The sequence below is a fragment of the Muscardinus avellanarius genome (assembly GCF_963383645.1).
Source record: "Muscardinus avellanarius genome assembly, chromosome: 11".
Taxonomy (NCBI): domain Eukaryota; kingdom Metazoa; phylum Chordata; class Mammalia; order Rodentia; family Gliridae; genus Muscardinus; species Muscardinus avellanarius.
In genome coordinates, this window is record NC_137797.1 from 78,034,105 (window position 1) to 78,062,084 (window position 27,980).

At 35.7% G+C, this 27,980-nt stretch overlaps 1 protein-coding gene and 1 pseudogene across 3 annotated transcripts in view; one reads left to right on the top strand and one right to left on the bottom strand.

The window, feature by feature from the left end:
* The window catches only part of ADAMTS20 (ADAM metallopeptidase with thrombospondin type 1 motif 20), a gene marked incomplete at both ends in the record, with an annotated part of 191,686 nt that overhangs the window by 39,465 nt on the left and 124,241 nt on the right, over nucleotides 1-27,980 (top strand). For both annotated transcript variants that reach the window (XM_080705454.1, XM_080705455.1), the window contains one exon: nucleotides 12,546-12,805. In XM_080705454.1, the coding sequence (XP_080561580.1) occupies nucleotides 12,546-12,805 (260 nt within the window). The remainder of the gene's footprint in view (nucleotides 1-12,545; nucleotides 12,806-27,980) is intronic.
* Nucleotides 23,340-27,374, bottom strand: LOC308270304 (cilia- and flagella-associated protein 97-like; annotated as a pseudogene). Its single transcript has 3 exons — nucleotides 27,138-27,374; nucleotides 24,136-24,685; nucleotides 23,340-23,930 (listed from the first exon to the last, which is right to left on the bottom strand). The product of its transcript is annotated as a cilia- and flagella-associated protein 97-like (transcript).

The following is a 27,980-nucleotide window of genomic DNA, read 5'->3' on the forward strand; positions in this document are numbered from 1 at the left end:
TCTTCTAGGAAGCGGCATTTTTCACTATGATGCTGGTTGCTAAATTCTCAATATTCTGCATATACTACCACATGTGACCTTTCACAGAGTCATGTGATGAATTACTGAGCTGTCAACACTGATATTGAAGAAATATGAATTAATTTCTTTGCTATGCCATTTTTTTAGCTGGTGGCTGTTGAAATTTTACTTCATCTGTGTCACATGTCTTTGGGTTTAAAAATGTGCACAGTAATAGTAACTGACTCAGAGATACAAGGAGGACTAATGTGATTCTTTTATTTTAGTTTTAGCTGGCTAAAGGGAAGTCTGCATTCCTGTGCATTTATTACTAAAAGGCAGTGTTATAGTTATATACAAAATGTTTTCTAAAGAGCTCCTATGTTAATGTTTGGAGTTGATGTAATTGAGTCTTGAGGGTTGTAATTCCAGCAGTGGATAGGATTTATCTGGGTATGGCTGGAGAGGGTGGATCCTGGGGGCTCAGCCTTGGGGATTATATATGGTTTCTCCTCCCCTGCTTTCTTTTACTTCTGGCTTCCATGATGTGAGGAGCACAGCCCAGGTGCTCTCTCTTTCTTCTTCCCGATGCCATTCTCTGAAATCCACGGTCCCCTACTTCACATGGACTGAACTCAAAACCATAAAAAACAAAATCTTTTTTCCTCTAAATTATGTGGTCAATATTTTAAATTGTAGCTATAAGAATGCTGACAGGAATAGCACTCTAATTATTAACTTGTGAAACTCTTAAAAATAAAGCATTTTATAAGCTGGATGTGGCAGTGCATGCTTGTAATCCTAGTACTTGGGAACAAGAGGTTCACAGGTTCACAGCCAGCCTCAGATACTTAGCGAGGTCCTCTGCAACTTAGTAAGACCCTGTTTTAAAAAAGGGACAAAACTAGGGCTGGAGGTATAGCTTAGAGGTAGAATGCCCCTAGGTTCAATCCCCAGTACAGCATTAAAAAAAACATATAAAATATTCTATAAGCTATAAGCCATAATTATAAAGTAGTGGTTGAAATTTCTAATAATATCAAGAAGTTATAGAAGAGTGTAAATTTTCATGTTTTTATATTATTGAATGCCAGTGATTTAAAAAATAAATATGTCCGAGGTTTATATTTTATTAGCTATGTTACCATGGACAGTTTACTTATCTTTCCTGTTCCCTATTTTCCCCATTTCTCAAATGAGAGTAATAATAGTACCTACCTCCTACAGTTTTATCAATGCTAAAATAGATAATATATGTGAATTATACCAGTATCTGATCATAAAAAGCACTGAGTATTATGCATATTATTGTTGTTGGTAGTAGTAAAAACTCAGTACTAAAAAACTCAGTGACAACATAGATTACATAATAGATTAAAAAACAATTTAAACTTTAGGAAAATATGTTAGATTTCATAATATTTCTGATATAGTCACTTTTTTTTTCAGTTCTTTGAGCTGTGGGCATTCAACAAGTGATTTCAAATGGGGACAGAGTAGAATAAGCATCATTTGATTTTATGTCCTCATCGAGAAAATGGGTGTTTATTTGCTATTGGAGAAGTACAAAATATTTTTCTTCATATGTTCAAATACAAGGCATTATCCGTTGTACCCTGGGTATAGATATCAAAGTGAATACATGATTTAGGAACATAAAAGACAATTTATCTGTCTTGGTTCTGGGGTTTTGTTTTGGGTATTTTTTTTTTTTTTTGGTAGTGGGGGTTTAGCCAAGGGGTGTTCTATCTCTGAGATATACCCCTAGCCAGTTTTTGTTTTCTGTTTAGAAATGGTCTCGTTAAGTTGTGAGGGCTGTCTCAAACCTGAGATCCTCCTGTCTCAGCCTCTCAGTTACTGGAATTATAGGTGTGTACCTCTACACCTGGCTAATTGACCTCTTTCTGAATTGCTGCTGTTGTACATCACATAGTTGTTTTTCCTACTCTGAGGTTCTGGCCTGATAAACTCTTTTGTCTTGTTCCTCGGTAGATTCTTTCTTTCATTATCTTTGCTTCTTTCCATTTTCTATCGCTCTTCTGTTTTCTTTCTTCATCCTAAGTTTTTTTCCCCTTTTTAATAAACATTTATTTATTAGATGCTTATAAGAACACATTTGACCAACAATGTTCTCAGTTTTCAAACAGGAAATTTATAGCTACATCCCCAGCCCGATTTTTTAACTTTTGTTTTGAAACAGGGTCTCAGTAACTTGTGGAGGGCCTCAAAAAGTAGCTTTGGCTGGCCAAGAACCCAGTGGTGGTGACTGTATTTATTGGGCTTAAATTTTATCCTATGAGGATTCTCTAATAAGGATCCCTTTGATCTTATCTTGAATCAGAATAAGATAAAAGGAATGTGTCTAAAGATTAATCTTTTGGATATACAGTAGGAATGGGAAGAACAAGATATTGAAAATGACAGGACCTTTTGGGGGGCTTCTTTTTTTTTTTTTTTTTCCCTATGGTGCTGGGAATTGAACCAAGGGCATTCTACCTCTGAGCTACATCCCCAACCTGATTTTTTATCTTTTGTTTTGAAACAGGGTCTCACTAAGTTGTGGAGGGGCTCAAAAAGTAGCTGAGGCTGGCCAAGAATCTAAATCCTCCCATCTCAGCCTAACAAGTACTAGGATTACAAGTGTTCACCACCATGCCTGACTTGGGAGGTCTTTTTTATGGTCTATCTAATTTTGCCTTTTGATTTCTAAAATGTTTTGAGAAATACCTGAATAAGTGTAGAGGCAATTTCATTATTTATAAGATGAGCAATGCAAGGAAAATTTTGAAGGGGAAATGGCAAAACTTAGGATTAGAACGTAGGTTGAAGAAAGGATGGAAAGAGCCCATTAGTAATATATTGTTTTGAATATGAGTTATGAGTATTGTGAGGCTACTGATCACATTAATAGAATAGAGACACTGGGAATGGGAAAGAAAAGGATGAATTTAGTTATGTACATGTTGACTGTGATGGGCAGTAGTCATTCAAATAGAAATATGGATTTCTAATTGCATTTCTGTCTAACAATTTTAATAGTCCCTATTATGAATTGTGACTATTATTAATTTTTAACATTCCCCTTGCATTGTAAAGCCATGCTAAGTGTTAAAAATCACTTAATGTCATTGTTAAATACTTTGTTCCAGCAGGCAGATTATCACTGTTGCATGATGTGCATGATTTTGCAGTTTGGGTTGGTCTAAATTAGTTCTGAGTCACAATAATACTTGTTATTTATAAAGTAGAAGAGATTATTTTAACATTTAACTTAATGAAACAGAAATAGAAAGGGAAACATTGCATAAAAGTGATGTAATTTGGCAAAAGAGCTTTGAATAATGACTATGTAGAGTATTTGCAAAGGTCATTTTTCATCATTTGTTACACTGTTTAGGTGTAAATACAAAAAAGCAATCTGACTCAATGTTTACTCTAATGTTTACATTAATATATGCTTTTTGGGGGGGGGTATTGGGGATGGAACCAGGAGGTCTTCTACCTCCAGGCTACACCCCCAGACCTATTTTATAATTTATTTGGAAACAGGATCTTACTAAGTTGTGGAGGACCTCACTAAGCTGCTGAGGCTGGCTTTGAACCTGCGATACTCCTGTCTCAGCCTCCGAAGTACTGAAATTACAAGTGTGAGCCACTACGCCCAGCTGATAATATATGCTTTTTTAAAAAATATTTTTTTCAGTACTGGGAATTGAACCCAGGACACTCTACTTCCAAGCTACACTCCCAGCCCATTTTTTTTTTCTTTTTTATTCTTTTTTTTTGAAACAGGGTGTTGCTAAGTTGCAGAGGGCCTCACCAAGTGGCTGAGGCTGACCTCAAATCTACAATTCTCCTCTCTCAGCTTCCCAAGTACTGGGATTATAAGCATGTGCTTCCACATTCAGCACATATGCTGTTTGTAATAATATTTTACTTTTTTTTTAATTTTTGAGGTACCAGGGATTGAACCCATGGGCATTCTATCTCTGAGCTACACCCCAGCCCTATTATTGTTTTATCATTTTTAATTTAAAACGGAGTCTCACTAAGTTGCAGAGGGCCTCACCAAGTAGCTGAGGCTTTCTGAGACCTGTTATCTCAGCCTGCCAAAATCTGGGATTACAAGTGTGTATCACCACACCTGGCTTTATTTTTTTATAATTACAAAATAATTGAAATGCTTTAAAGGGTAACAAAATGTTAACAAAGTTACTTAATAGGTTCCCTATCCCTCTCTTCTGTCCTGTCCTGTTTTTTTTTTTTTTTTCTAGTACTGGGAATTGAACCAAGGGACATTCTACCTCTGAGATACACTCCCAGACCTATTTTTTATTCTTTATATTGAGTCAGGGTCTCACTAGGTTGTGGAAGACTTCACTAAGTAGGTGAGGCTGTCCTCAAACCTGCGATCCTGCTGTCTCAGCCTCCCAAGTACTGGGATTGAAAGTGTGCACCTTCATGCCCAGCTTCATGCCCTGTCTCATATAGCTAATGCTGGCAGTTTGTGTCTTTCCAAACCTTTTGGCTCATTATACTCATTATATAATTTTTATAAATATATATTTGTGTATTTTGAGAAATAACTTTTTTATACAAAACTGGGATTAAGCTTTACATACCTCATATATTTTTAACTTGTAAATGCATAATAGACGTATGTCCAGCGTTTAAAACATGTGAATCTAATTTATTATTTCAATAGGTATATCGCATTCCATTATTCAGCTACTCTGTTAAGAATTATTAATTTATATAGTTTTTAATTTAGTCTCATGGGTTTTTAAGATATAAAAGCCTTTCATATATAAAATCAAATAAAAATGAACAAATTTGTTTCTCTAATATTCATACTACATACTTCATGTCATTATCTTATGACTTTAGTATTACTAAGACAATAGTACATGAGACTGATGAAAGAGCAGGTTGCTTTGAGAGCGGTTAGTTTGGCATTTTATAATTTAATAAGACCTTTTTAATAATGGCATATGTATTTATGAATATATGAATCAATACAAAGTATAGACAGATAATGATTTTGCTCCTTTTTCCTCTATTTTGTTCACTGCCCCCCTCACTTGAAACCGTCATCACTCTGAATATTCCTTTTGTCATCTCCTTGCTGCCTTTCCCTTTTTTTCTTCTTAGAATTTTATTGTGTAAATAATTATACACTGTAGTGAGATTCAGAATGATACATTCGGCCTGGTGCATGCTTGAAATCTCAGTACTTGGGAGGTTCAAAGAGTCTCAAGTTCCTGGCCAGCCTTTGCAATTTAGTGAGACCCTATTTCAAAATGAAAGAATAAAATAGAGCTGGATGTATAGCTTAGGGGTAGAATGCCCTTGGGTTCCATTCCCAGTAACGAATACACACACACACACACACACACACACATGCGCGCGCGCGCACACACCTCAAAATACCAACAACAAAAACACAAAATGATACATTCAGCCAGCCATGGTGATGTGCACTTGCAATCCCAGCATTTGGGAGGCTGAGACAGGAGGATTGCAGTTCACAGACAGCCTCAGCTACTTGGTGAGGCCCTTTGCAACTCAGTGAGATCCTGTTTTAAAATAAAGAATAAAAATTAAGGCTGGAGGTGTTGCTTGGAGGTGGAATGCTCCAGGGTTCCATTCCTAGTTCTGCAAAAAAAAAAAAAAAGGATACATTCATATATGAACACAAGGCCTCTTGGTGCTTTTCCCTCCTAATTCCAGCCCACTCTCCTCCTCCAGACACACTGGTGAGGTTGGTGGCGAGACCTTACCTTCTTATGAACATAGTACTTGGTTTGTTTCCTTCCTCAAGCTCCTTTTCCCTTTCCCTGTATCTTCCCTTCTGCTGTCTACTCGTCTTTCTCATTATCATGAAGTCATTTTTCTTTCGTTTTCTTGCTAGCTTCCACATATGAGAGAAAACACACAGCACTTGATTTTCTGAGCCTGGCTGATCTCACTTAGCATAATGTTTTCTAGTTCTCCATTTTCTTGGAAATGACATGATTTTGTCTTCTTTCTGGCTGAATAAAACTCTGCTTTTGGACTTCCGGTAAGATGGCGACCGAGAAAAGCGGGGCTTAAGAGCCCCGCTAACACCTAATCTCCATTACCACAAAATCAGCACCTTTCATAGCCAGAAAACACCATCACCAGAGAAACAAAAAAATCACCAGGCTCCAGAGAGAAAGCAGACTGAGAACAGAGTTCAGAGCCACAGAGGAGATACACCGGCCTCACGCCCGAGGACGCGGCAGCAGCGCCATACTGCCGGCGGCAGCGGCGAGTTCACCGGACGGCTATAGCAAGCCGAGGTGAGCCGCTGCGGAACAGCCAGGCGGGATTTCTCACCGCAGGTAAAATCTAAAGCTCCCAGTGGCTGAGCTCAGCACACGCTGCAGGGATTCAGAGTGGAAATCAAAACCAAGAAGAAATACACCAGCCTCACGGCCGAGGGCGTAGCAGCGGCGCCATATTGTCACCGGCGGCAGCAGCAGAGAATTCACCGAATCCAGTACAGCTACATCTGCGTACTCAAGAACAGTGAGTCAAATTGCAGGCCACAGAGGAGAAATCCCAGTACTGTACTCCCTGGGACTTGACCCAGTGGGGGAGGGGCGGTGGCAGAGATATCACACCAAGGGGAACTTGCAACCTGGCACCCCCCACAGTCTAAAGCAGCCTCTATCGGCTCCCTGGGTCGGAGACTCTGTGATACAACTCAGTAAAGGAGTAGTGGGGTCTGAGATAATACAGACTTGAGATCCAGAACACCTTAAGTGAAGTCATAGTGACCCAAGGGAAGAACCCAGAGAAGGCACAAACTTCCGAAATCATGGGAAAGAGGAATAATACTGGAGCAATGAATGCCCACAACCCCACAACATCAGAACCCGATAAAACAGAAAATCAGAGATTTCTAGAAGATCAAATCAGGAAAATAACTATAGAAATAATAGAGGTGCTTTGAAAAGAACTCAGAGAGAGCCAAAAAGAGATAAAGGATGCAATTAATGAAGTAAAGGCCTCAATTCAAAGCACAAACAACCGATTAGACCACATGGAGAACAGAATCTCGCTCTTAGAAGATGAGCAATCCAAAAATGAACGCATAGTTTCTAATCTAGAAAAAAATATCCGACAGCAGGAATCTGATATTGAAGAAATATGGGCCCATTTTAAGAGAGCTAACCTAAGAATAATTGGAATAGAGGAGGGAAAAGAAAGTGAAACCAAAGGGATCAACAATCTCTTCAAGGAAGTAATAGCAGAAAATTTTCCAGACATAGAGCAAGAGGTTGATACACAGGTCCAGGAAACTTATAGAACTCCCTTTAGACAGGATCGGAGAAGAGGATCCCCACGCCACATAATTGTCAAAATGACCAATGTGGAAGCCAAGCAGAGAATCTTAAAGGCAACAAAAACAAAGGGCCAAGTGACATTCAGAGGCAAACCAATTAGAATCACTCCAGACTTCCCAAACCAAGTCATGAGAGCCAGAAGGGCTTGGAGTAACATATTCCAAACTCTGAAAGAAAACAACTTCCAGCCAAAAATTTCCTACCCAGCAAAACTTTCTATCAAATTAGATGGAGAAATAAGAAGCTTCCATGACAAACAGAAACTGAAGGAATTTATGTCTTCACAACCAGCGCTAGAGAAAATACTCAAAGAGATTAACTACAAAGAAGAAATAGGTAATACACACCAGAACCAGAGAAACAAGAGTTTCCATCCAACAGACAACTAAGATTGGTTATCTGTGGAGATTCATTACTTACGTTAGTCTTTTACCTATCTCTAAATGGTATTGTTTGCCTTTATTGTTGTTAATTTTTAGGATTTCTAGTTGGAATATTAATATACCTTCAGATATAGCATTTGGAAATATTTTATCCCATTCTATTAGTAACTGTTAACTCTGTTTACATTGTCTTTGGATATACAATATATTTTTTTTTTATTTTTTAGGGAGTTTGTATACTCTTCTGTTGCCTGTGCCATTGAAATCATATCCAAGAAATCACTGCCAATTTCAATGTTGTGAGGTTTTATGACCCAGATTTTCTCCTAAAAGTTTATAGTCTTAAGATTTATATTTAGGTCTTTTATCTATTTTGAGTTAATATTTGTATATGGGATTAGGTAAGGGTCCAACTTTATTCTTTTCCATGTAATTATTATGTTTCAACAATATTTAGTTAAAAGATTATTATTTCCACCACCAAATGTTCGTGGAAACCTTGTCAAAAATAACTTGACAATATAGGGAAGAATTTAGCTCTAGGCTTTTATTTAACTCCAATGGTTTATATATCTGCCTTTAGAATAGTACTACACTGTTTCAATTATTGTAGCTTTATATGGTTTGAAATCAGAAAATATATATCTTCTAGCTTTGTTCTTTTTCAAGATCGTTTTGGGTATCTAGAGTCCATTTTCCATATTAGGATAGATTTTTTTTCTGAAAAATAAATATATAAATATATGATAGTTTCACCTAAAAAAAAAATAGAAAAAAAAATTCTCTGGTAAGAAAGAAAGCAAAAAGAAATATTGAAATGTTATCTTTAAGTCATCAAAAGCTTGGTATCAGACAAATGAAACTGTTATGTGAGATTATCATTTTTAATTTAGGATAAATTGCTATAATACTAGATGTCAACCACTAAGCCAAGCATGGGAGGGAGGGATGGGGAGAGAATGGGGTGGGGATTGGGTGGGGGCTGACTGGGCGATGTGTGCATGTATGTCTACAAAAGTTTGTATCCCACCATGATGTATGAATACAGTGCACCAATAAAATATAAAAAAATAAAAATAAATAAATAAATTAATTAATCATAAAAAAGAACCCTGCTCTAAAGGAAGTAAAAAAAAAAAAAACCTCTGCTTTCTTCTTTTATGTAGTACTATTGTGGCCAAGTACATTTGTAAAAGTATGTTTTTAGTTTTTACTACATAGAAATATGTTGCATATACTTTTCTCACTTGTTTCACCTACTGTAGTGACAACATTGATTTATACCCATGTGCTGATAAAGTATGACATAGATTTTTCCCTAAATTGTTCAATTGCTTTGTCAGTTGTGTGTTCTCTCATGATTATTTCCATTTCTATAGAGATTAAACTCTTGATATATGTTTTGATAACATAGTTTTTGTTAAGTTATAGTTCTCTTTCTGTTCTCATTTAAAATTACTGTCACATAGTATCCTCTAGTGGTTGAAAACATTCACTGGAGCCAAATGCCTGAGATTTGAATTTACCTCTGCCACTTATTAATTAACGTGTGACTGGGTTTTGCTAATCAGCTGAATTCTATAACCTTTTCTGTCTTGATAGATTTAATCCATTCACCTTTTATTATGATAAATGATGAATTTAGCTTTATTCCTTTTATTTGTTCTTATTTCTACCTCTATCACTTATCGATTGTGTCTGTGAGTTTCTTCTGTTGCAGATTACTCCTCCACAAATCTGATTTACAATAGTATATATCGCATTATTAACGAGTTAATGCAAGTAAAGCACCAGAAATGTATTTGGCTTAATGTCAGCAATGTATGTGTAAGGTATTACATGTATTTTATGTTTACATGTTGTTTCCCATCTATTTTCTTACTTTTGTTGACTTTTTAAAGTTATCTTCCCCTTTCCCTCATTAAATTGGAAGGTTTATTCGGCATTTATACCTTTCTTTGATAATGTGCCTATTTTTATTTTTATTTATGCCTATATTATATACCTATTCTCTATATATATACACACACCTATTTTATATATACTCATTAGATAAAATAAGTACCTTCTTGTTAATATTTGTGTCTTATCCAAGTTCCCTTCTTCCTCTGATATTTTCCAGATGGACCAATTTTCACATCTACCAGCAATAAATGAAACATTCAGGTGCCCCACTATGTCACCACACATTGTTACTGTCAGTCTTGTTTCATGTTAACCGTTCAGGCCTTATATAATCATGTTTTATTGTTTTTAAATTTATTTCCCACTCTACAATTACCCCAAATTGGGAGCACCTTTCATGTACTTACTACCTTTGTATTTTCTCTTTTGTAAAACAAGGAGACTCTTTGTTGATTTTTTTCTTTCGCAAAATAAGTTTTTGTGTGGTGAAGTCCCAGTTATTTATTTTTTGCCTTTTTTTGCCTGTGCTTTTGGTATCATATCCAAGAACTTATTGCCTAATCTACTGTAAGGAGGCTTTTTCAGCATGTTTTCTTCTAGGAGTTTTATAGTTTGGGATCTTATTTTAATGCCTTTAATCCATTTTGAGTTAATTTTTGTGTACCGAGTGGCTGTTGGTAGCCTTGTGAAAGATCTTTGATCATATGCATGAGGCTTTTTTTCTGGGTACTTACTCCTTTTTTGTGTATTTGCTATGAACATTTTTATATGATTCTTTTTGAGGATTCATGCTTTTCTTTTCTTAGATGTACATCTAGGTATGTAATTTCAGTGTTATAGGATAGGTGCATGCCTACTTAGAAATTGCTAGATAACTTCAACATTTTAAGAGATTGTATCAGTACTTGGTATGATCAGTTTCTAATATTTTTTTGACATCCTGGTAAGTAGAATAAAAATTTTTTTGTCTATTGGTTGTATTATTGTTGACACACTTAATGTACCTGAAATTTAACCAGGCATGGTGATGTATGTTTGTAAACTCAGTGCTTGGGAACCTGAGACAGGAGGATAGCAGGTTTATTGCCGGCCTCATCAACTTAGTGAGACCCTGTTTCCAAACAAAAACAAAATAGGGCTGGAGGTATAGCTCAGAGGTACAGTGCACCTTGGTTTCATCCTTAGTACCACCAAAAAAAAAAAAAAAAAAAAAAAGGAAAAAACAACAACAAAAGAAAGTACCTGAAATTTTATCCTTAAATTTGTATTCATGTTTTTTTGTTTCTTCCTACCAAAGTTTGCGATTTATGAGATACTATTTGCTCTCCTCTGTGTAAAAATTTCCTGACATAAAGTAGGTACTCAATAAATGTTTATTTTTGAACAAATGAAATGGGTGAACAAATAAGTAAAAATGGGAATATTTACCCTTCTCCTGATAGACTCATAAGTATAGACATCTGAAATCTTCCCCAGGGTCCAATAATTGGGTGCTGATAATTTGGTGATGAAGCCCACCAGTAGAAAGTGGGAAATAGTTTTAGAACTGTACATGCAGTTTACCAAATTTACAGAATTTTCTACTGAGAATCATTTTAAAATCCAAGAACAAAAAAGTGTAAAAAGTTAGATGATGCCGGATGTGGTGGCATATGCTTGTATTGCCAGCATTTGGGAGGCTGAGAAGGAGGATTGTGGTTCGAGGGCAGCTTCAGCTACTACTTAGACCCTCTGCAACTCAGTGAGACCAGTTTCAAAATAAAGAATAAAAAATAGGGCGGATGGTGTAGCTAGAAGGTAGAATTCCCCTGTAATGTATTCATCTGTGGAAACTTAATGTTTAAAGACTTAAGTTTTTTTCTTACAATCATGGGACTTTATATTTAAAGTGAAGTGAATCATTTTAATAATAAAATATATAATTTTATATTCATATCTAATCTTCTAATACAGTTAAGATTGAGTATCAGTTATTTTGATGTAGACTATTTGGCTTATGAAATACCCAGAATCTTTTATTTCTTCTGACTCCTTTGGTCCATTTTTTCTGTTGAAAATTCTATCAGAAAACAGTTGGCAGGAAAATTAGTAGAAAAAGAAGAAATCAGCAAAGAGAGGAAAGGAATAAAATAAGAAAGAGTGAAGTTGAACAAGCAGTCATGCTATGTGTGAATTTTTTCATTAGCACAAATAATCATTTAAATGCATAGGTTTCTATGCATAGATTTAAAAGCAGTTACTATCATAATCTATATTATTCAATATATATAAGCAAATAAATTAAGACAAAAATACTTATGATACATTTATTTATATTTTGTTATTTTAGACATTTTATATTTCAAACAATAGAACTATGTCCACATTTGATTTTCTAGTCTTGAATTGTCACTTATTATGATATGGCTTCACTTTTTGTTATTTCTGGTGACTTATACATTATTAAGAGTTCATTGTGTTTTATATTTCATGAAGTTTCACTCTACAAAATGTGATTTCTCTATAATAAGATTAAATGTCTTTGTTGACTTAAGGATCTAATTGACCTAATAAGAAAAACATAGAAACTTTTTGATATTTTTATTTTCTTCCTGGTGGTGAATTAATATTTTTGAATAGTCAGAACTATTAAAATAAGACAGAGACAGTCTTGTTAGCGTAGTATATGAAAATTTGAACATTATGCAAACTTAATATGATTCATAGTAGTGCTTATAATAATGTAGTACAATGTAGTTTTAAATACTAATTTCTATTTGTTCTTTTATTGTTTCATATTGGAAGCAGATGTGTAAGTATTAAATATTTTGACTATTCTATTTTATGCAATTTTTTAGGCCTATCCATCTTAATGACTCTGCATTGTATTTTTTTTTCATTCCAGAAAATCAAATAAAGAAAACTGCTTTATCCTTTCACAACTACAGCGGCATAAATGAAGATCTTAATATAAAGAAGGAAAGAGTTTTTGGACATCTTTCAAAAAATATATCATTGCAATCTGAAAGAAGTCAATTACATTCCAGGAATAAGCGTTTTTTATCGTATCCAAGATATGTGGAAGTTATGGTTACAGCTGATGCTAAAATGGTTCATTATCATGGACAGAATTTGCAGCACTATGTATTGACTCTAATGTCAATTGTAAGTAAACTTACTATGACTTTAATATTTCCTAAAATACATATAATTTTTAAAATTATGTTTCTAAACTCTGGTGTAAGTAAATTGTATTTAGATTTAAGCTAGAAATCATATTTCATTAAAATTTAGTTCAGATAGATGTACACTAGGAATCCTGTTTTGTTAGTGGGACAACTTTATAAGACATTTGAAAATCTCTGAAAACACTTAGAAAAAGAACTTGTTATTTACTTCATCATATGAATGGCTTCTGCCCTCTAGTGACAGGGAATATCTTGTCTTATTGATCTTTGAATACGAATTTTAAAACCTCACCCTGGAAGAGCACAGAGGGGAGGGTGTACTACTTTTACTGCTACATTTGTTAAGTCAGAGAATTTACACATATGATTTTTACACATATGTATATCTGTGGGGATGGAGGAAGCCATTACTGGTAGAGCTATGCTTGGAATTTAAGATTGCTGTAGCTATAAGAGCATTTGGTCTGATGTTAGTATCTCTGTGGGGCAGTGGAGGTGCCAGTGTCACAGAACAGAGTTCTGTGCCATTGCCTAAGAGGACCAGTTCTGTTAATTGTTAGCTCCCTGTTTATGTGTATACACACAAATACACACTTATTATACTTTTTGGACTGGGCCTGTTGTCTTGGAGTAATTGCCTAAAACACCTCTTTTACGCTCACAAGTATTCTGATTTTGTTGACAAAATATATGGTCATCTATGCAGTGTCAGGGTATTTGAAACATATCTCATGGTTGGAATTAACTTTATTTGCATAAATGGAATGTAAGCTCCCTTGGTTGAGAAGACTTGGCCAAGACACATTTATGGTGCATGCTCCTTAGCTAAAATCCCCAGTTAAGTTTCCTGTGACTTGAAGATCCCAAGTCTGTCATTGTCCTTAGCATATTTTTTTCATTTTGGAACTGAGGATTAAACCCAGGGGAGTTCTACCACTGAGTTATATCCTGAGCTGACCTCCCTCCCTTTTTTTCTTAAATTGTTTATTTTGAACAAGGTCTTGCTAAGTTACCAGGCACTGTCCTGCAACCTGTGACTCTTCTGTCTGAGGACTACTGGGGTTACAGGAGTATGTCAGGATACTCGTTAACATTTTCTCATAAATTCTTATGATTATACCATGTTCTATGTTGCCTAAATACAGTATTTGGTAGGAAGTGAGCGCTCAATGAACAGTTAGTGAAGGAATGAATAAAGAGTAGTTAAAAGTAATTATTTTTTCTAAATGTAGTATATTGTGATTAAAAAAAAGATGCTCAGGTAGGTGTGGTGTTGCAAGCTTGTTAGTGGAGGCTAAGACAGGAGGATTGCAGGTTCAAAGCCAGCCTTAGCAACTTAGCAAGGCCCTTAGAAACCTAGAAATAAAATCGGGCTGGGGGTATGGCTTGGAAGTAGACTGCCTCTGAGTTCAATTCTCAGTTCCAAAAAAAAAAAAAAAAAAAAAGCAGAAAGCAAAAAAGTAAAACAAAGATGATTCAAATTCACTTTCTAAAATTGTATAATACAGAAACTCGTTTTGTCTATTTTCGTGTGTGTGTGTGTGTGTGTGTGTGTGTGTGTGTGTGTGTGTGTTGTTGAGGATTAAACCCAGGGGCATCATTCTATCTCTCATCTATACATCCAGCTTTTTTATTTTTTATTTTGAAGCTGGATCTCACTAAGTTGCTGAGGGTTTCGCTACATTACTGAGGTTGACTTTGAGCCTGAAATCCTCCTGTCTTAGCTCCTGAGGACTGGGATTACAGGCATGTGCCACCATGCCTGGCTCATTCATTTTGTCTTTAAAAAATTTTTTTTATTGGTGCACTGTAGTCTCACATCATAATGTAGATAATGGGATCATGTTGACAGTGGCATATATTCACACAATACTTGATGCCCTCCCCTCCTCCCCTTTTCTCTCCCTCCCCAAACTGAGTGTCCAGGTTAACAATGTTATATTCACAAGTATACACATATTTGAATGAAGCTTTCCATTAATAAACCTCAGCCTTCTTCCTCCTCTATCCCTCCTTTCTAGCTTTGTTGAGGTTTCCCCTCCATTATCTGGAGTCCCTCTGGTATCCCTAATACTCCTTAACTTGAACATATTAGAGAAAACATATGTCCCTTCTTTTTCTGTGCTTGGCTAATCTTACTTAACATAATGTTCTTCAGTTCTTTCCATCATTTTGTGAATGTCTTGATTTTGTTCTTTATTGCTGAGTAGAATTCCATTGTGTGCATTTCCCATAATTTTACAATCCATTCATTTGTTGATGGAGACATAGGGGTAAAATCAAAGTGTAAGAAATAGCTGGAACTATTCATTTTGTCTTTTTGAATTGAAATCCTATGATGACACAGCATTATGGATAGAAATTTAACTTAATGACATTTTTAACTTCTGAATCAAAAGTGGTATACCCACTTTCAAGAGCTTCTAATGAGAACTATGATGTTGAGGATGTCAATTTATATGTAGAAAAATGTATCAATTATCTGGCACACTGGGATCAACTTTGAAATTGAAAGTGGTTTAAGGGGATGGCGTTTATTAAGAGAATTAGGTGCAGGGAGCTGTTGAAGGAAAAGAGTACAGTAGATTTTGAAGCATTGTCAATGACAGAGACCTGATGTTGGCGCTTTGGAAATACCAACTTGAAGAAGTAAAGGAACATCAGAGTAAATTTGTTTTTGTTTTATTTGTGGTTTGTAATTATACATCACACATCTCATGGACCATTTCCCTCCAGGTTCAACCCCTCCCTCCCCTTCCATGTACATATCTTTGAGATTGACATTGGTAGTTTAATATATGTGCATAGCATTACTTCAACTGTTACCTTCTTCATATCTCTATCTCCCTTCTTCCCTGCTATAACCTCCTCCATCCTCCATTGGAGTCTCTGCTTGTCCATCTGAGATTAGGCTTGTTTCCCAATTTCTATGTAGCTTCCACAGATGAGAGAAAACATACAACTGTTCCCTTTTTGAGACTGGCTAATCTCATTTAGCATAATATTCTGAAGTTCCATCCATTCCTGAAAATGGCATATTTTTGTTCTTTATGGCTGAGTAAAGTTTCATTGTTTTGTAATTTCACCATTTTGTAATGCAGTGGCTACATTCAATTTTGGTGATATCCTCACCTTTAGAAATGTTTTGTTATCTTTATTTTACATAAAAAACAATATCCTCTTGTTAAGAAGGTGTTGTGGCATTTCTTGAGATAATTGAAGTTGTCCCTGGGACTTTTAAATCCCATAGTTCATTGAGGGCAAAGCAGACGTTTTTGACTGTGGAGAGACTTTTTGTCTGATATTGCTTTGGACAATCATTCAGTGCAAGCATGTATAATTTCCAGTAGAAAGAGCATGGATTTCATTTGAAGATGAAACTTGTCGACTAGTCAGCTGGTTTGCATTCAGCTTTGATTCCCAGGGGTAGACACAGCAGAGTTGAGGAAGAGGGGGAGCATTCCACATATAGGTGGAGCAGGAGGAAAAATTTAGATTATATCTCTATTTTGAGGTTTTCTGGAGTTTTGTATATGCTTTGTTTCTTTTGAGACCAAATTTCAGATCACTTCTGAATACCTGAATTTGCTGCTTCAGTAGCATCAAGTTAAAATAATATTTACATATGCATTATTGAGTTCCCAAAATATATGTAAATTAGAGAAATCATTTTCTTCAGCATGTTTATTTTAATATTCAGTGGCTTATTGTTTAATAAACCTGAAGTATCATTTTAACTCCATACTCGTGTTTATAAAGGCTTACTATAGAATATTCACATAGTGATAGATTTACTAATGTAAATTAAAGTAGCATGATTTGGTTCTTAAGAATTAGCTATATTTATTAAATACACTTATATACTTAGAGGCATTTATCAAGTAAAAACCTTTATTTGACTTACATTAACTTTATACTATTCTCTTCAATTCCTGGATTGGTTTTTACTGATGTTATTCACAACAGGGAAAATTTCAACATTAAAATAAGAACTAATGATTATGAAAAGACATCATATTAAGCAAAATAAGCCAGATACAAAAAGAAATACTGCATTTTTTGCTCATATGTGAAAACTACAAACGAAACAAAGATGAAAATGGAGGAGGAGGAGAAAAAAGATAAACCTAAAATGAAGAGGAAAAAGATCAGAGGGAAAGGAGATGGGGAGAGTAAAGGGAGAGTAGACAGGGTCAAAGCACAAAATAGGCATGTATGGAAATGTCACAGTGAAACCCATAAATTAGTACAATTAATACTTTCATACTTTCCAGATAACTATTTATGCTATTTTTCCTAGCTATAACTTGGTACAGTTTATTCTTAATTCTTTTTGTTTTTGAGTACTAAGGATTGATTGAACCTTAGGGCATTCAACCTCTGTGCTACACCCCCAGACCTATTTTTTATTCTTTATCTTGAAACAAGGTCTCACTGTATTGCAGTGTGCTTCACTAAGTAGATGAAGGCTGTCCTTGAACCTGCAATCCCCGTCTGAGCCTCCCAAATACTAGGATTAAAAGCATGCGTCACCATGGCTGGCTGGCTGGCCTGCCTGCCTGCCTGCCTGCCTTCCCTCCCTCCCTCTTTCTTCCTTCCTTCCTTTCTTTCTTTCTTTCTTTCTTTCTTTCTTTCTTTCTTTCTTTCTTTCTTCGTGGGTCTGGGGATGGAACCCAGGGGCATTCGACCTCCAAGCTACACCCCCTGCCCTATTTTTTATTCTTTATTTTGAAACAGGGTTTTACTAAGGGAAGGCCTAAGTAGCTGAGGCTGTCCGTGATCCGCAATCCTCTGGTCTCAGCCTCTTGAATGCTGGGTTTACAAATGTGTGCCACCATGCTCGGCTTGTTATTCTTTATTTTTGAAAGAGGGTCTTATTGAGTTGTGGAAGGCCTCAGTCAGTGAGGCTGGTTGCAAACTTGTGATCTTCCTGTCTCAACCTTCCAAGTGCAGGGATTACAAGCATGTGCCTCCACGCCTGGCTATTCTTAATTTTTAGCACATGTGTATAAATATGTGTGATGTCATTTTTAATTTAAAAACCAAATACCTTTCTGAACAAGTAAAGAGTAAACTCTTTGTTAGCAAAATTTCTAATGTGATAGTAATTTGTTTCATGTTTTTCATGAAGTATTTTTTGCCTAGAATTTTTCTCTAATATTTTAATCTGTGAAGAAATAAGAAAGTATGCAAAGGAAGTAAACTTTAAAGAATAAAATTAAATGTATTCAATAATAATCACTTGATAAAAATTCTATTACATGACACTCAAACTTGTTTATTATAATATATAAGAATACTACATGACTTTATATTTTGTCTTATATTTCCTAAGGTTCAGTCTATAGAAAGAAATATTAGTCCTATGACATACTCTGTGAGTTAGAAAAGATGACTGAACATTCAGATAGTTGTAAGAAGTTCTGTACATACATATATCATCTTTTTCATGACCCATGGATATACCTGTTTATCTTTTTTCAAGTCAATTTCTCTACTGCACACAGAAGTTAAAAACAAACCTCAGTGCTTCCAAATAGAACAGTCTCACTAGGTACATAACTAAGCAAAAGAGAATTAACTTCAAATGAAACACTAGTAATCAAAATGGTAGAAAATAATACCTTTCTATAACACTGAATATAAATGGTCCTAACTCTCCAGTTAAAGATATAGACTGTTAGCCAGGCGTGGTGGTGCATGCTTGTAATCCCCGTGCTTGGGAGGCTAAGACAGGAGGATCTCACTGGTTTGAAGCCAGCTTCAGTTACTTAGTTGAGGTTGTCAGTGGCTTAGTGAGACCCTGTTTCCAAATAAAATATAAAAATAGGTCTGGGAGTATAGCCAGGAGGTAGAAAGCCTCTGGGTTCCACCCCCAGTACCACCAAAAAAAAAAAAAAAAAAAAAACAACTAATGTCACTAGTAAGAGACACATCTTGGGGCAAAGATATCCATGGGCTTAAAATTAAAGGATGAAAAATGATATTGCATGTAGTTCAAATTCCAAAGCAGTGTTTACATAAAAGAAACCCTAATATGCATTTCAATGTATAAGAAAATAAGAACAATCCCAAAACTAGTAGAAGGAAAGAAATAATTAAGATCAGAAATGAACTTAATGATATAGAGCATAAAAGGACAGTACAAAGGATCAATGCAACAAAGGGTTCTTTGAAAAGAGAACCAAAATTGATAAACCCTTAGTCAAACTATCCAAAAGAGAGAAGCTCCAAATTAATAAAATTTGAGATGAAAAAGGAAATATCACCACAGATATCACTGAAATCCAAAAGACACAGGGGCTGTTTTGAAAAATACTTAAATAACTTGAAAAATCTAGGAAAATTTTCTTTTTGTGTGTGTGTGGTGGGGGGGGGGTCTGAGGAAGGAACCCAGGGGCATTCAACCTCTGATGTTTAGGCAAGTTTGTTTCAGCCCTTGATTCTTCAGTGTTTTTAACATGAGTGAGTGCATAATTTTGTCAAAAGATTTTTCTGCATATATTAAGATGCTCATGTGATTTTGGTCTTTGATTCTATTTGTGTGACATGTATATAACAAACTCCAAATCAACATCATAGGGGATATGTATATAGCAAACTCCAAACCAACACCGTACTAAATGGGGAAAAACTGAAAGCATTTTCTCTAAAATCGGTAACAAGACAAAAATATTCATTCTTACCACTTCTATTCAATATAGTACATGAAATTTTTGCCAGAGCAATTAGGTAAGAAGGGGAAATAAAAGGAATACAACTAGGAGAGAAAGTAGAATTATCATGCTTATAGTTAGTATGATCTTTTCCTTTAAAGATCTAAAATTTTTTACCAGAGTAGTTCTAGAGCTGAGAAACACAGCAAAGTAGCAAGGATACAAAATAAACATACCTAAATAAATATATTTTCTATATACCAATATCAAATCCACTGAAAAGGAAATAGGAAAATCCACTCATAATAGTCCTTCACTTCCCCAAATTACCTAGGTACAAACAAATCCAAGCAAAGATGAAAGTCTCTATAAGAAAAATTACACAACACTGAAACAAGACAAGACACTAGAAGAAGCAAAGACTTCCGTGTTCATGGGTAGGTAGAATTAATAGTGTTAAAATGGCCATGTTACCAAAAGTAATTTAGAGATTCATGCAGTCTCCTTCAAAATAGGAATGGCATTCTTTATGGAACTAGTCAAAACAGTCCAAAAGTTCATATGGAAGAATAGAAGACTGAATTTCCAAAAACGTTATGAGCAACAAGAGCAATGCTGGAGGCATCCTAATCCCCAATTTCCAGTTATACTACACAGTTGTAAAAACATCATGGTACTGGCATAAGAACAGACACATAGACGAATAGGATACACTAGAAACCCAAAGAGACAAACCCACACAGATACAGCAACTAATCTTTGACACAGATGCCAAAAACATATATTGGAGGAAAGTCAGCCTTTTAAACAACACTGCTAGTAAAAAAGGACATCCGTATGTTGAAGAATGAAACTAGGTCCTAATCTCACCTGGCACAAAAGTCAATTCAGAATTGTACAATGACATGGGAATTAGAGCAGAAACTTTGCTTAGAAGAAAAGAGTCAACTCTTCAACCTATAGATACAGTCCTCAGTGTGACTCTTAAAACCCAGGATTAATAAATGCAATGATATCAAATTAAAAAGCTTCTGCACAGCAAAGGAAATGATCAAAAGTCTGAAGAGAATTCAGTGGATGAGAGAAAATATTTTTTTTGTGTGTGTGTGGTAGTGGGGATTAAACTCTGGGAGTATTCTACCTCTGAGCTACATCCCCAGTCCTATTTTATTATTTTAAAACAAGTTCTCACTAAATTGCTGAGGGCCTTGCTAAGTTGCTAAGGCTTGCCTAAAACCTGTGATCTTCTTACCTCAGCCTTCCAAGTACTGGGTTTACAGGCATACACCACCACACTTGACATAGGAGAAAATGTTTTGTCAGCTACTTTTCCATCAGAGAATTAATATCCGGAATATATAAAGAACTCAACAGCCAGGTGTGTTGGCACATGCTTGTAATCTTTGCACTTGGCAGGCTGAGACAGGATGGCAAGTTCGTGACCAGCCTCACCTACTTAGTGAGACCCTGTTTCAAAATAAAGAATAACAAATAGGACTAGGGGTGTAGCTCAGAGATAGAAAGCTCCTGGATTCAATCATCTGTACTACAAAAATAAATAAAAAAATAAAAATAAAACATGAAAACGGTCAAAAACCTCAACCGAGAGCCAACAGAATGGGAGAAGATTTTTGCCAACTACTCCTCCGATAGAGGATTACCATGTAGAATATACAGAGAATTCAAGAAACTCAGCACTAAGAAAACAACCCAATCAAAAAATGAGCAAGTGAATTAAATAGACACTTTAGGAAAGAAGAAATTCAAATGGCCAATGAATACATGAAAAAATGCTCAACATCACTGGCAATCAGAGAGATGCAAATCAAAACTACCCTGAGATTTCACCTAACTCCAACATATAGAATGGCAGTCAAAACCCAACAAATCCTGGCAAGGATGTGGAGAAGTGGGAACTCTAAAACATTGTTGGTGGGATTGCAAATTAGTGCAACCACTCTGGTAAACAATATGGAGGATCCTCAGAAGAATGGGAACAAACTTACTATTTGACCCAGCAATACCACTTCCCAGTATCTATCCAAAGGAAAGGAAACAAAACTTCCAAACTAATGCATGTGTATCTATGTTCATAGCTGCACAATTCACCATTGTCAAACTATGAAACCAGCCAAGATGTCCATCAACAGATGAATGGATTACAAAACTCTGGGATATGTGCACAATGGAATTTTACTCAGCCATAAAGAAAAACACAATTACATTATTTACAGGGAAATGGATGGAATTGGAGGACATTATGCTAAGTGAGATTAGTCAGTCACCAAAAGTAAGAAATCGGATGCTTTCCCTAATATGCAAAAGCTAAGGAGAAATAGGTAACTGGAGGAACTCTAGATGAAGAAAAAGATTCTATGGAGGAGCAGATAAGGTGACCTAACTGAGGGGATGGTGGGGAAGAGGGAAACTCTCTAAAGCACATGATGTACTTATATTGAAGTCATCACTAAGCCAAGCATGGGAAGGAGGAATGGGGTAGGGATCGGGTAAGGGTTAATTGTGTGATATGTGCATGTATCTCTCCACAAATCTTTTATTCCATTAAGATATATTGCTACAATGCACCAATTAAAAATTTTAAAAAACCCTCCACAAACAACCCAAGCAACAAATGGACAATTGAACTAAATATTTCTCAAAAAAGAAATTTTTTATTTTTTAATTTATTTTTTATATTTTAGTTTTATTTTTCAGACTTTATAAATATTAGATTTTCTACAGCATTTCTTGTCCTATTATTATTATTATTATTATTATTATTATTATTATTATAATGTATTATCTCTTAATACAATAAATACTACATCATGGTACAACATAATGATATCCCTTAAAGCACTGTTCACTGTTCTAACACACCTTGGAAGCTGCTTCTTGGCTCTTCAATTGTTGATGTTATTTTACTGATTCAGTACTTGTTTTTGCTTATACGCAACGAATCTGGCTTATAGACAAACTAGTTACAAGATAAGAGATTGTAGTTCTAATGCATCTCCTTTTTCAGAATCCTTAATAGTACTTTGCTTGAATGCATAAAACCACAAAAGAAGAGCTTCTAATTTGAATTTTCTAATATTCACAGTGTAAAATGGTTTGGAATGGCTAATCAGATTTAAAAGACCTAACTTAGTGCACATCTACAGGCATACAAGATAACCGCTGGTGTATCATAAGGATTGCCCCAGTACATGCTTCTGCTCATCATATCTAAATAAGCTCCACACATGAAAACAAATTTGAGGATTTTTGTTTCACAACAAAGTAAAACTTCATATGACAATGCCACAGAAATTCTGAAGCAAATAGAAAACAAAGTCAAATTTAAGAGGCAAGGTCATGGTTTGAAGCTTAAAAGAAATTAATATAAAATGAGAATTATATAGTGAACACCCTGGGCCCACCATGCAATGATAGTATCACTGCTGTTTTATCAGCATGACAACTGAATCATCCTCTATACTGAGAAACATGCCTCACTCCCATTTTTCTATTACATACATATACACTTTGTATAAATATATCCTCAAGGCAATATTGATTTTACATTAAATTGTCTTTTTGACAATTTTGCATCAAATAATAAAATTACAACTATTACATGCTTTGCTGAAAAAGTATTGCTGATGTTTACACAGAGAATTATGGCAATATACAAGAGAACATCAACAAAAATTTGATGAACAATGTTTAAAGTAAAATAGGGTGTCATAACCAAGCAGTAAGGACACTAGGGGGTTTAGGTCTTTGCAAAGGGGCACTGGATGTGTCACACTGATTGCTTGGTCTTACAACTGAGACCACTGGTAGGCAGCTTCTCTTAATGGGCTATGTTGGTCAAGCATGGATCTCACCTGTGTTGAGAATGGTGTTAGGATGATAGCCCATGTTGCGATGATAGTCCATGAGCTATTCTCAGTGTCTCATATCAACTGTTGGCTTCACAGACTTAAGCATTTTCAATGAAGCCAAATTTTCTTTTTTAATCCTTTATTGTTCTTTTTGTTACAAGCACTATGATATAACTTAGGGGGATGACTAGTAAATCTTTTGGGAATTGTACTTTTGCTTCCTCATTTTCAGCCTGGCTTGACAATTCATTCAAAAGCCTCTGATTTTACTGATCAATTTATCACTTTTCTTATGAAAGAATAGTTTTTCCTAGGTACTACCGAAGGCTGGTCAAAGTGATGTTTTTGTAGTTCCTTTATATCCAAATGCAGAAAAGCTTTCAAAAGACGATTCAGGTTTATTGTGTTATGAAGACCTATTGTTTATATCTTGGTCTAAATCAAAATCTAACACTGTTGACTTTGGGGTGAGATTAGGCACATGTTTCTCTTTCCCTTATTTGGCTACTTTCAAATATTTTGAATGATTTGTTAGAACCTCAACATCATCATCTACTTTTTTTTTTTTTTTTAGGTACTGGATATTGAACCCAGGGGCATTCTACTTCTGAGCTATACCCCCAGCCCTATTTTTTCTTCTTTATTTTTGAAACAGGGTCTCATTAAATTGCAGAGGGTCTCACTAAGTAGCTGAGGCTGGCTGGAAACCTGCAATCCTCCTGTCTCAGCCTCCCAAGTACTGAGATTACAAGTGTGTGCCACCATGACTGGCCATCATATACTTCTCCACTCCCATTTTCTTGCTTTTTAACTTTTATTTTTTGGTCATTTGATGTGCCTGGTTCAAAAGACTTGACATTGCTTATTTCTGGAGTTGACAAAGAGTTACATCTGTCAGTATCTTCAGATTCCTCAGTGTAGTCACCAATGTTTGGTTGAGTACTTGAAGGTTGTGTTCCTCTTGATTTTACTCCTGATCTATATTTCTATTTTGGTGATAATATGGTTATACCAGATATATGTTTCCTTGATGATGGATGTGATCGAGGTTTATAGATATCAGATACTGCATCTGAACAATCTGTAGCTGAACTTGAAGGTGAGGAAGACAAAAAGAAGAACTCATTTTGGAATACTTTTTAATTTATGCTTTTTAAAAAATTAGTAGGTAACTTAGCTGACTCGGACTTCATACAGCATTTCCCCCATCGTCACCACTTTCTTCTCCTTCTGTGTAATACTCATTCTCTCTTTTACAATTTTGGAAATTCTGTTTGGTATGGCCAAGTTTATTTTATGGCCTGTTGTAGGATCAGACAATTCTTTTTTATTCTGAAGAAGTGGTTAGTGATAAAGAACTGGTTTGCATATCATTTTCTTGAGGGTCTTCATCTGGAGAAATTTTCACTGTTTTGCATCTTCTTTCTCAGTAAGATAATATTCCTTTGTAATCCAAATTTTAAGTGGGGCCCTTTACACCCCTCATGCATGCATGCACACATGTAGGTAAACACCAGGGTGCTCCCACATCCCCTTCCCTCCTTTGCACTTGGTTCCTGCAGGCACACGCCCAGTCCCCCTAAAAGAAATTTAAATGGTTAACATATATATTAATAAATGTGCAATATCTTTAGCAATCAGAGAAATACAAATAAAAACTGTGCTGAGGTTTCATCTCACTCCAGTTAGAATAGCAGTCATCAAGAATATAATAAGAGCCGGGTGTGGTAGTGCACGATTGTAATCCCAGTACTTGGGAAGCTGAGATAGTAGGATTCAGGTTTGCAGCCAGCCTCAGCTACTTAGTGAGGCCCTCCACAACTTAGTGAGACCTTGTTTCAAAATAAAGAATAAAAAATTGGGCTGGGGGTATAGCTTGGAGGCAGAATGACCCTGGGTTTAATTCCTAGTACCCCCCCACACAAATATAAGCAATAATAAATGTTGATGAGGATGTGGGAAAAGGGAACCTTAGACACAATTGATGGGGGTGTAAATTAGTATATCCACTAAGGAGATCAGTATGGAGGCTCCTTAAAAATCTAGTAATGGAACCACCATGTGACACAGCTGTAACACTCCTCAGCATTTATGCAAAGGAATTGAACAGCATACCATAGTGATGTATACCCATATTTATAGCAATTTAATTCGCAATAGCTAAGTCATGGAACTGCCTAGGCACCTGTCAGTGGAAAAATGTTTTATATATACATATATATACACACACATATACACATGTACATGAATATATATAATGTTATATATAAATATGTTATAAAGTGTTATACATACACAATGAAGTTTTACATAGATAAAGAGCAAAATGATGCAATTTGCAGGAAAGCAGATGGAATTGCAGAACATTATGTTAAGTGAAATAAGGCAAACTCCAAAAGATAGACAGTCAAGGGTCACATATTTTTTTCTTTCAAATACAGGTGTTAGAAAAAAATGCGAAAATACAGAAGAGGATAAGGATCGGAGAAAGGTAGACTAGGAGAGAAAGGAGAGGGATAGGGTTATGAAATTGATTAAATTATAATACAAACAAATATGTTGACATGAACCTCATTATTTTGTATAACACAGTAATATAGACTCAATGTTTCTCCAACTGTAGAATGATTTTATTCTTTGATATAAATGTCCTTCACACACAAAACAGTGGGTAAGTGTCCTTCACATCTTTTTATGACATTGCCTGTTAATACTAATGTATTACACCAGGTTATTGTGACCAAGGGGACTCAGCGCCTCAACATCATTGCAGATATTAAGGCAAAAAATTATAAATGTATTTTCCAAGGTTGTACAACTGGCTCATACCAGTAATAGAGCTAGAACTAAGTCCTAGGTCTCCTGCTGGCCTAGGACTTCTCCATGCCCTGGTCTGGTGACCCTGAAGGACACTCTCAGGGATCAGGGAATGAGTGGTAGCAGGGCTTTGACATAGTTTATGGGCCAAGAGCTAACTGGGAAGGACTTGGAATAAGATAGCAAAAGTAGTAAGAGCTGCAACACCAGTGTCCCAAGGATGGAAATTGGGATATTTGCCAGCTGCCAATAATATGTTACTCAACTTCTCTATATCTTAGTTTTGTTATTTGTAAAATGTGCACTATAATAGTCCCTATCTCATAAGGCTTATAATAAAAGCACATTTAAACTTACAACACATTTGGCACATATCATTCAATAAGTATTTCATATATTTGCTCTTTATTTATTGCTATTAATTTACTTATTTGTACTGGCAAACTATTTCCCTGCCATCAAGAGACTGAAATACAGGGTACTGGTTTGGGGGAACGAGAGAAGAATATTGTACATGCTTATTTAAAAGTTTTCCAAGTACCAAATATGTTTTACAGCTTTTTGTTTCTGGAATCAAAACTCAACATTATTGCATACAAGTACTAGTTAATAGCACCTTTAAATATTTAAATATAGTGAAAGGTCTACCTGCTGTATGTAAGTACACAAGTATTTTTTGTTTTTATGGGAAGAAGAACCTTTCTAAATACCTTTAAGGTGTGTTTTTGACCGTATAATCTGACTTAGAAAATAACAACTTTTAAAGTCACAGGATCAAAGGATGAGGTAGAAGCTAGAAAATTGGGCCTAGTGCTTTCTATGATAGATATATTTTTAAAACTTGCAAATCAAAAGAATGTTTGTAAGTTAACTGTGAATTTTACAGCTTCCATTTTAAAATGAGCCATACTGGAGTGCTAACAGACCCACTTGGAGTGGCCAGTCATTTGTTCCTGTTTTAACTTACTGTCACCCCTCTAGGGTTACCATTGCTCTTACTAAAAAATAGTACAACGTAGGTAAAGAAGACAACCCTGTAAACACCTTTGGCTGCGTAGCTACCATAGCTATACATGGGCTGAAATGTGTAGTTGGGGCATGCTAACCCTGCTGTGGCAGATGCTCCAGAGATGCTGTGGGCCCTGGTTCTGGTGGCAATCTCTTTGGTATAAGAGGCATTGGTAGCAGTCACATAACATGCCATGATGTAGCAGCTTTGACTGATGGTTTGAGAGTCCTGGTAGTGATACTCTTAGCAAACTAAATGCTAAAAATAATTACCATTTTCAGAATTGTAACTATACAACTGGCAGAAAATTGTGCTAAGGGACCATGCTCTCTTCCATATCTCTGTGTCTGTAACTAACAATGCAAAGAGTAGATGCTGAACATTTATTTCTCAAAGAAATGAGAGATGTAGCGCTTCCCAAGCAATTATGGTGTTGTTTTGGCCAGAGCCCATGAGAAGGTGATCTCGGCATCAGAGGTGGTGGTTCTCATCACACGGGTGATCCTGGTCCAAAGTGAGTTACATCTCTGAAGGTTTGTGAGATAGAGGCACTGGCCATGGAGGGCATTCCTCCTGCAGTGCTAGCTTCTATGAAGAGTTAGAAGAGGATATGAATCAGGAAACAGATAGTACTTTAATCAGAAATCATAAACTGAGCCCATGCAGAGCGCATCATGGGTTGGCATTCTTCAGTCTTTGGGAAATTGAGGATCAGGTTTTGATTTTCACATGACCTCTTCTGTTGATATGTTTCTATATGGATCTATTTCTAAAGATTACAGTAGTACTAAATGCTAAAAA